Source organism: Watersipora subatra, chromosome 9 (genome assembly GCF_963576615.1).
Source record: "Watersipora subatra chromosome 9, tzWatSuba1.1, whole genome shotgun sequence".
NCBI classification, from domain to species: Eukaryota; Metazoa; Bryozoa; class Gymnolaemata; order Cheilostomatida; family Watersiporidae; genus Watersipora; species Watersipora subatra.
The window spans coordinates 7,981,403-7,991,390 of NC_088716.1; the positions used below are offsets into that span (position 1 = coordinate 7,981,403).

General features: G+C 39.6%; 3 protein-coding genes across 3 annotated transcripts; all 3 read right to left on the minus strand.

The window, feature by feature from the left end:
* Window positions 1-2,426: 2,426 nt before the first annotated feature.
* On the minus strand, window positions 2,427-3,925 carry LOC137404748 (uncharacterized). Its single transcript, XM_068090982.1, has 2 exons — window positions 3,272-3,925; window positions 2,427-3,158 (listed from the first exon to the last, which is right to left on the minus strand). The coding sequence occupies exons 1-2, from the start codon at window positions 3,923-3,925 to the stop codon at window positions 2,427-2,429; spliced, it is 1,386 nt and encodes a 461-aa protein (XP_067947083.1).
* Window positions 3,926-3,973: 48 nt separating this feature from the next.
* Window positions 3,974-4,657, minus strand: LOC137404749 (uncharacterized). Its single transcript, XM_068090983.1, has one exon. It carries the CDS (start codon window positions 4,655-4,657, stop codon window positions 3,974-3,976), a length of 684 nt encoding a protein of 227 aa, XP_067947084.1.
* A 93-nt stretch (window positions 4,658-4,750) lies between these two features.
* On the minus strand, window positions 4,751-6,061 carry LOC137404750 (uncharacterized). Its single transcript, XM_068090984.1, has one exon. The coding sequence runs from the start codon at window positions 6,059-6,061 to the stop codon at window positions 4,751-4,753; it is 1,311 nt and encodes a 436-aa protein (XP_067947085.1).
* Between the last annotated feature and the right edge of the window lie 3,927 nt (window positions 6,062-9,988).

The window sequence follows — 9,988 nt, forward strand, 5'->3', positions numbered from 1 at the left end:
TAGAAAAAAGGTTTCATCTTTATATAAACACTAACTGTACTAGTCAGCGTTGAAAAGGTCTTTGGACAGAAAATTGATTTGTATTCAACATATTACAACATCTGCCATTCTAACTTTTAAACTATCTGAAAAGGATTTTGTGAAATTGAAATAAATTGAAATAAAAAAAAAGTGTAAAAGTTATTAAACTTAGTCAAACAACTGTAACGTTCAAGGTTCATATCGTGAAAAAATGTTTGATGCAGGTCAAATAAACTGAGAAATATAATAAAATTACTTTTAAAGTGTGTAAATTTATAATAATTAGCGATTAATAGCTAATTATTAAATCTATTTTGCTACTCTTACATAAAATATGATTTGGTAATGGTACATTCAGTGCGAAATGAGAAAAGAAATCAAAACTTCAAAGTTTGTTGAACTAATGATAACATTTCATGCATAAAAGTGTGTGTGCATGCATGCATACATGCGTGTCTGTATCCATGCATGCGTGTTTCCATGGGTGTGTGTATCCTGGTGTGCGTACATGTGTGTGTGTGGTTGTATGTGTGGGTGTGTGTGTGTGTGTGCATAAAAAAATCTTGAAACAAAGCTTTGAATCTGATGATACCAGTAACTCTCATTACTGGTTAAAATGTAGAAATAAAATACCGGAACTTTGTTGTCTGGTATGTTGTCCCAATCATCAGAGTGAGATTGTAGAGATTAATCTTAATTGGGATAATGAAATTGTATATGTGAAAAGTATTAGCCTACACAGATAGAGCAATCAAATTTTGCGAAAAATCAGGAATAGAAGTGTGACAGCTCAGTTGAATTTTGAACAACACATTTTTAAAACAAGCAAAATAAATGTTGATTGCAAAAAGTTAGTTTTAAAAATCTTCAAAAGATAAAAAGGTGCCTAAGGTTGTATTAGTTAATAATCAAAAGTGCAAACTTTGTGTGTGCACACGTTATACAGTTAATGATGAGAGCAAGAGAATTGTGAGGTCTGTATAGCTCAGAGGTTAAATGAGTGGTTCGAAAATGGTTGTTGAGGCCTCTCTGTCTTCAAGTCTAGCACACAGTGAGCTTTTAATTCAAAGATTTTAATAGATATAGCTTGTAGCTGTACCAGGTTATGTCTAAGGGTATGCGTCTATGGGTGCAATAGGACTAGACACAATTCTTTGAGGTTGAATAGGTTATTTTATTATGCATGCCAGTTCTTGGTATGCACCGTGAAAGCTAAAATAAAAGTCGTAATGTTAAGAGCAAAATACGTAAAATCGGCAAGAATGCGATAAGAAATACGTTTATAAAAAAAAGATTAGTAATTACTTTTTGCCCTTTAATGTTCTGGTACGGCTAGGTTTATGTTAGTTTAAAATCATGTATGAGTTGTCTCGCCGTAGTGGTTTCTAGCTATTAAAGAAAACAGATTTTAAGAAATATTAATACGCAAATAATTCAAGTTGGTTAAAAAGAAAAACGACAAAATCAGAAATTGGATAAATGTTAAATGGTAAATACCTTGTACTTAAGAATAGAGTGGTATAGTTGTCCAATACACGGTATATTAACTCAACCAAACTACAGAGACCGGTGTGACCAACTGATCTGCACTAGATGAAAAGCGTAGGTATTCCTAAGCCGTTCTGCATGGCTAACTGAGAAAACGGCACTAAAACTATCGGCCGATACCACCCCGTGACCGGACGCATCGCAACGGCGAAAACGCACCTCAGCCAAATAGTTTCACTGCACCACTCACACGCATTGACTCAGCATTGTTAGTTTCGTTTAGGCATAAATTAACTAAGTTAAATATAAGGGCTAGTCCAATATAAAAGGCCGTTTTTTACACTCCCCCAGGAAATCTTTCCAGGAAGGAACAATTTCAAACTCGAGTCAGAATGATCAGCTTGTTCAGCGATCTTTCTATCTCCGTAGCTTGTTTGATGGCTCTACCTTGTTGGTCTAATTGAGTGTTGCCTAGTGTTAACTTCGATCTTCTAGCTCTTCCATCATGGCTTTCAATCATCTCTGTTACTTTAGCCAGCTTCCACTGGTTTAGTAGTGGGTTAGCATCCATCACAAAAACTATGTCGCCGACTTTTAGCGACTCTTTCTCATCGGTCCACTTCTGTCTATGCTGCATGGTTTGCAGATAACCCAGTCTCCATTTCTTCCAGAAGACATTGGCCAAATGTTGTATTCTTCGCCACTGTTTCTGGAGTAGGCATCTGCGTCTTTGAAGTCCCCTGGTGGTGGTAGGCAAACATCTGATTTGAAATGCAGCAGGTGGTTTGGTGTGAGAGGATGGCTGTTGGGGTCATTTAGATCTTCCACTGTGAGCGGTCTGCTGTTTATAATGTTGGTAGCCTCGTAAAAGAGTGTTCGGAGAGAAGAACTAGTAAGCTAAGCGTGTCTTTCTTGGATTAGTCCTTCCAGAGCCTGTCTCGCTGTTCTAATCTGTCTTTCCCAAACGCCTCCCATGTGGCTCGACGATGGGGTGTTAAAAAGAAATTCACATTCAAACTTTTCTGCAAGTTTTTGTGCAGTTCTTCATTTATTTCAGCCAGGTTTTTTTTCAGTTCAGTCTGTGCACCTCTGAAATTAGTGCCTTGGTCTGAATAGAGTGACTTCACACTGCCTCGCATGGCTATTAGGCATCTGAGTGAGTTCAGAAACGCATCCGTGGTCAAATCGTCTAGCATTTCTATGTGGACTGCTCGAGATGTTAGGCATGTGAACATCAGTCCGTAGCGTTTAACTTCACAGCGTCCATCTTTGGCGTGAAACGGCCCAAAACAATCCATTCCGGAGTAGTGGAATGGTGTGGCTGGTTCCAATCGTACGGCTGGTAGGTCCGCCATTTTTTGAGTCTCCGTATTTCCTCTTAGTTTTTTGCATATTACGCAATTGTTTATTACCGTAGACACTGCGGTAGATAGTCCTGTGATCCAATATCCGTTCTGTCGTATTGTAGCAGTTGTCAGTCCTCTTCCAGAGTGACCAGTCAGTCGATGATAGTACTGCACGATCAAATTTGTGATGTTGCATGTCTTTGGCAGAATTGCTGGGTGCTTCAAGTCGATGGTGAAAGTGGTACAGTATTTTAGCCTCTCTCTTATGCGTACGATACCATCGTCATCTGTGTACGGGTCTAACTGTTTGAGATGTCTGTTCTCTAGTCGACTTTGGGCTGTTTTGATGATTAGCCTGATAGCTTTTTTCTCAGTTGTAGGGGTGTTAGTTTTTGTTTTTTCTTATGTATGGCAACCCTGATGAACACCGCAAAGATGTTGATTAGCGTTTCCCATTTAGAGTACCGCTCCATCATCCCTAAAAGCCCAGGTATTTCTTTTACAGAAGTAGAGAGGCAACGTGCTTCAGGGAGCTTATCCGTTGTTTTTTCCAGTTTCGTTGTGGGTATTTTGATGTCTGACTGCTGAAGGAAATTTGGTGGATTAATCCAATGTCGAATTATGTCTTTCACTTCCGAACCCCTGGATGCGTGGTCAGCAGGGTTATTTCTAGATGCTATGTGGTGCCATTGTGTAGGTGTTGACACATCTCGAGTTTGCTGAATACGATTTGCTACGTAGACTTTGAATTTCTTAGCATCATTTGAAATGTAGTTCAGTACAATCATAGAATCACACCAGTAGTGTGTAGCAGTGTTGGCCAGCAGAAAGTCTTTCAGCTCCCTCTCAAGTACGCTCACTAGTTGCGTGGCAACAACAGCAGCTTGAAGTTCCATGTGCGGAATCGTGATCATCTTGAGGGGTGCCACTCTTGCTTTTCCAAGCAGGTAACTACACTTCACTTCTCCTTCTTTGGTTATTTGTCTGAGGTAGGCACATGCACCATAGCCAGTGGTGCTTGCATCTGAAAAGCAGTGTATTTCACTCTTAGCAGCATCTTCCTCTATCATGTTAGATCTTACTATACGTAGTTCTGAAAGATCTTGTAGTCCTCTTGTTCACTTGTGCCACATTGGTGTCAGGTCAGATGGTAATTTACTTTCCCAATCTGCTTTGCGTCTACACAGCTCCTGTAGTATTTGTTTTCCCGTAATTATGAAAGGTGCTAGGAACCCTAGCAGATCATATATTGAAGCTATCAGGGATAGTATTTCTCGTGTAGTTTGCATCTCCTTAGAGACCGGCATGGTAAAACGAAAGGTGTCCGTTTCTACACACCAGAGTACTCCTAATGCTCTCTCTGGTTGTGTTGGAGTAGTCGTGGTTATAGTGACTTCCTGCAGGTTCTGTGATCTTTCTGAAGGGGGAACAGTTTCCAGCACCTCTGATGAGTTTGTTACAAATTTGTGTAGTCTGATGTTGCCTTTCTTGCAGAGATCTCTAGCTGACTCTATAAGCTCCTTTGCTTCTTGCTCACTACTGACTGATATCAATCCGTCATCTACATATAGAGATTGTTGAATGAAGTCAGCAGCTTTCGGATGTGTGCTCTGGTGTTTCTGTGCCAGATATCTCAATCCGAATGTGGCCCAACCAGGTGAAGATGTAGCGCCGAAAAGGTGCACAACCATTCTGTATACATTGACTGTCTCCATTTTGTCATCCCACCACAAGAATCTGAAGTAGTCTCTGTCATGCTCCGCCACCCGAAACTGATGAAACATTTTCTCGATGTCACACATGATGGCAATTTTCTTTGCTCTGAATCTCAGAAGCACTCCTAATAATCCGTTCAGGAGATCGGGACTTTGCAGTAAGTGGTCGTTGATGGACTGTCATCTGAACTTCGCACTGCCATCAAATACTACTCTGATCTTGTCAGGTTTCTTTGAGTGAAAAACTGTGAAGTATGGTAAAAACCAACACTCTCCTTTCTTTCCAGGTGTAGTGACCTCTTCTGCATGACCCTGATCCAGTAAGTTGGTCATAAACTCTGTGTACTGCTGTCTGAACATAGGTTCGCTTTGGAGTTTTTTTCCTAGTAGATGGAGTCGTTTCTCGGCCATCTTTTGGTTGTCTGGTAGATCGGTAGGTCTCTCACGAAACAGCAGTGGCATGGTGACAAAGTCATCAGAATCCTGGTGGATGTTCTTGCTCAGTTGTTGCAGAAATGATCTATCTTCCATAGAGATTGCTTTGCTATGGTCTTTAATGTCTGTGAAATCTGTCTGCATGATTTTTGTAATCTCGTTTGAAAAACTCTTTTCCTTTATCGTTGTTTTGCATTCAAAAGCTAGCTGATTTCCAGCCTCTGACTCTTTCATGATTACTCTGTGACTGATTCCTAATCTATCTGCACTTTCTCTCTGGTCTACTGTGCCCACGATGCTCCATCCCAATTCAGTCTTGACAGCGTAAGGAACATTACCCTCTGCTCTGATGGTCTCTATTGGGGCTAAGGCACTCATGCAATCATATCCTATCAGCAGACCAGCATCACACTCAAAGAGTTCTTCTAGTTCATTCTCCACGTGTTGAAGATGAGGCCAGGAAGTTGTTTTGCTTCTTGTAGGAACATGATCCTTGTCAAATGGAATAAACTGTCTTGTGTATGTCGGTAGAAGGTTCAGTTTCTTAGACGGCCTGTATCCTCTTACTTGAAGGTTACTGATCTTCAGACTTTCTGCTGTTTCTTTCTTGGAAGTGAGGGTAGGGATTGTCAGGTTTGTTTTAGTTGCTGGGCATTTGAGCTTGTCAAACAGGTTGTCTAACATGAAGGTAGAGCTGCTCTGGGTATCGAGCATGGCATAGGTAAGTAGTTCCTGATGAGGTTTATTCTTGTGTGACACCCAAACAGATACAATCATTGCTGATGTAAATCCGTCTGTTGTGCTCTGTATTTTGCCGCAGGTTTGAACAGTTTCAATATTTTTTTTCTTCTTTTCTTCAGGTTTCTCCTCGGTATGTAAGCAGTCAGGGTGGCGTCTGGAACATTTGGTACACTGCGCTCTATTCTGACACATTTTGTACGAATGACCAGGCTGCAGGCAACCAAAGCATAGCCGCTTCTTTTTGATCAGTTTTATCACCTCTGCGTGAGGCTTCCTGCGTAGATGGCCACAGTCAACATTCATATGATTGGTCATTTCACAGTTGTAGTAAAATTTATGGGAAGGCCGACTTGAAGTTTTCTTCTCGGTAAGTGTCTTCTCTGTTGATTTGACAGTTAGTGTAGCTGACCTTTTGGGTTTGTTTTTATAGCTGGCTTCACCATTGCAGTAGCACCACGACCTTCTGTTGTCACCTCTGTCCCATTAACTTCTACTTCATCTTGTAGAAATTATGTCAGGTCTTTCAGCTTTGGATATATTTTGTGTTTGTGTTTGTACGACGTGACTTTTCTCTTCCATTGATTGACTAGCCAGTCTACCGACTAGCTTATCGACTACCTTTCGTATCTCACTCCAATCATTTAGTGAGCACAAAGCTGGAACGTCATCCATGGTAATTAGGCACTGATGCAGAAATTCTGAATAGTCGGTGAGTGCATTGTGGTTTTACGACCAATCTTTGGCCAGCTGTCCAATTCTTTCTTGTAGGCATCGCGTATCTTGAAGTCATCGCCAAACTTCTCTCTCAAAGCCTGTCGGGCTTGTTTAGTAGCATTAGGTGACTTCAATCTGAAGTAGCGCTGTATCGTTTTTCTAGCTGGACCTGCTACGCTTCTCTGTAGATGTCTCATCTTTTCCTCTTCAGATATTCCACTTTTGTCGACTACTGCTAAAAATGCCATCTCCCAGTCAGCATACTCCAGAGGATCTCCATTGAACATGTACAGGCTGGGTACTGGTACTCTTTACAGCTCCATGCTCTGCGCAAAACTTGTAGCAATTGCCGGTGCGAACTCCTTGGCTAGTGCTATACCTCCATGCGTGTCTTGACTGGAGCAGCTTAGAAGGTCTGTTTCTTTAGTGCTAGTTTCCCTTTTCATTGCCTCAACCAAAGCTCGTGTTTTGGAAACAGCTGACTTAACAGATTGATTGTAAACGGATGGTGTGGTGTGTATATTGGATTTTTGTTCTACCACACTGTCCTCTTTTTCAGAGTTTGCCCCTTCGTCATTACATTCTTCTGCAGCGAAAAGTAGCTGATTTGCTTTTCGAGTGAGGCTTCTGACATCCTGGCTAATCTTGTCCATGTCCTGTTGAGTACTGCCATACAGCTTTCCATCTGACCATCTGCGTAAATCTTTATATACTTTGATTATTTCCTGATCCACTTTTGCTAGGGTCTTGATCCAGGTCTCCAGCTTTGTGGTTTGGGTAGGGCTGCTAGCAATGTTTTTCTGACAGTCAGCGAATGTACTAAAAGCCTTCGATTTCAGTTGTGAGAATTTGTTTTGTAAAGATTGAATCATAGTGTCGCGAAACGTACCTACAGTAGCATGCAGCTCAGCCATAGTTTGACATAACTCTGAGATTTATTCACTCAGATCATTTTCCTCAGCATGTGATACACCTTTGAGTGTCCCAAAAATTTCATCTATCAGCAGCATAGTGTAATTGTATGGTTTAGTGTGCTCCAAAAACTCTTTCAGTTCTTCAGGCTCTAGCGACACATCAGTACCAGTACTATCACCAGTGTTAGCTGCTTGTTGTATTTTAGTGCTTATGTTGAGTACAGCATTGTTTGCATCCGATAGCTCAGCTTTGATAAAGGGTCTCAATGCATCTTCATTCATATGACGTAAGCTACGCCTGTAGGCCTGTACACTCATGCTTGGGTGAGTAATATTGCGGAGTTATACTACATGTATGTGGAAATTTTACTAGATTTATCAGGCTGCCTTATTGTTTACTCAAGCTTGGCTAACAATACAATGACATGCACGGAATGAGGGCACAGACAAACAACACAGGCTGCCGGAACCCCAACGCAATCAAAACACGCCCTCCAGCAGGAACCAGTAAGGGCTGACGATATCAGGGCTTAAACTACTGTGAATCCCCCGAAACTGAATAAATCGGTAAAGCAGTAACTTTTCAAAGCAGAATTGGTCAAGCCAGTCTCTGTTTACAAATAATCTGATTGTAGAGTAAACTAAGGGATGGAATGAGAAAGGATTAAAGGAAAATTAAACAAAATTCTGTATAAAGTAACTAGATAAGGTTCAGGTTTAAGTGTAGATAGATAACATTTGTAAATGTGTTTTACTTAGCTGTCCGTCGTTCCGTAACGGTGTGCAACGTCTGCGTATCTTGTTTCCAACGGCGTCTCCGGTTCCTGGACAGGGTGGTCTGGTTGATAGTCTCGATAGGTAAGCTTTCACTGTAGCTGTACCAGGTTATGTCTAAGGGTATGCGTCTACGGGTGCAATAGGACTAGACACAATTATTTGAGGTTGAATAGGTTATTTTATTATGCATGCCAGTTCTTGGTATGCACCGTGAAAGCTAAAATAAAAGTCGTAATGTTAAGAGCAAAATACGTAAAATCGGCAAGAATGCGATAATAAATACGTTTATAAAAAAAGATTAGTAATTACCTTTTGTCCTTTAATGTTCTGGTACGGCTAGGTTTATGTTAGTTTAAAATCATGTATGAGTTGTCTCGCCGTAGTGGTTTCTAACTAATAAATAAAACAGATTTTAAGAAATATTAATACGCAAATAATTCAAGTTGGTTAAAAAGAAAAACGACAAAATCAGAAATTGGATAAATATTAAATGGTAAATACCTTGTACTTAAGAATAGAGTGGTATAGTTGTCCAATACACGGTATATTAACTCAACCAAACTACAGAGACCGGTGTGAGCAACTGATCTGCACTAGATGAAAAGCGTAGGTAATCCTAAGCCGTTCTGCATGACTAACTGAGAAAACGGCACTAAAACTATCGGCCGATACCGCCCCGTGACCGAACGCATCGCAACGGCGAAAACGCACCCCAGCCAAATAGTTTCACTGCACCACTCACACGCATTGACTCAGCATTGTTAGTTTTGTTAAGGCATAAATTAACTAAGTTAAATATAAGCGTTAGTTCAATATAAAAGGCTGTCCTTTACATAGCTGGACAAGTAAAACTACACTCACAGACACACAAACTTTTACGTTGAAGTCAATAAATTAACTTATTTTCGCAAAAGTTAAAACAAAAGTTTCAGCTAAAAATTACTTTTTGGTAGCGTATACAATGTGTGTCATTCTAAGTTTTAAAATTCATATAGTTTGAATAGTTTTTGATGCAATTTAAATAAATTTAGAGAAAAGCATTAAGTAACAATGATTGTAATTAAAAGTGAAACAATTGGCCAGTTTAGCCTAGTTTAAGTTTTTTCTCCTACAAAACTACAATGAAAAATGATGATGATACCAAACCCTACAAAATAAAAACAAAGTATATTAGTTAATAGATTGGAATAGTTATAACATTGGGAAATCGTACATGAAGGTATGTGTATAAAAGGTTAATGTTTTGGGAAAAGATATCCATCAAACATATTGAATATGACAATATAGATAAAAATGTCAAGATTAGATATCAAAGCTACATACATCACTGAAGCACACAAAAGTAAACAATTTTTTGCTTAGCCAAGTGGCAATATTACATATAGGTTGTTTCAACTCATGTTAACATACTACTGCCTTTGTAAAACTTTAAAGTTTGTACAGTTTCAGTCAGTAACCCTACTTAGGATTTGCTGAATTTGAAAATTGTACCAACAATATTTTAGCCAGAATTTCAAGGTATGCAAAGTAAACTGGCACATTAGCAAATGAAAAACTTTAATCATTGTAGGCTTTCAAAAAAGCAAGATTTTAGTTAGTGTTCAAAAAACTGAGCCAAATAAAAATTACAGAAATTAGGTAAAATAAGTAAACGAAGAAACAAATCAAAACTTTGTGCTTATTCACTGATTAGGAGGCGCAAGCTGTCTGTAACACACATGAGTGAAACCTAAAGTATTCCGATGCATGGATGTGAGACCAAGCGCAGGTTGATGGTCAGCCTTAATAAGTATGTGTATTATTCCAAAGTATGTTAAGATAGATGTATTAGTAGAGT

Coding starts and splice junctions, on each gene's coding strand:
- LOC137404748 (XM_068090982.1), bottom strand. CDS start 3,925: ATGATAGAGGAAGATGCTGCTAAGAGTGAAATACACTGCTTTTCAGAT. Junction 3,159..3,271: donor TCTTTGCGGTGTTCATCAGG/GTTGCCATACAT, acceptor CATCTCAAACAG/TTAGACCCGTACACAGATGA.
- LOC137404749 (XM_068090983.1), bottom strand. CDS start 4,657: ATGTGTGACATCGAGAAAATGTTTCATCAGTTTCGGGTGGCGGAGCAT.
- LOC137404750 (XM_068090984.1), bottom strand. CDS start 6,061: ATGACCAATCATATGAATGTTGACTGTGGCCATCTACGCAGGAAGCCT.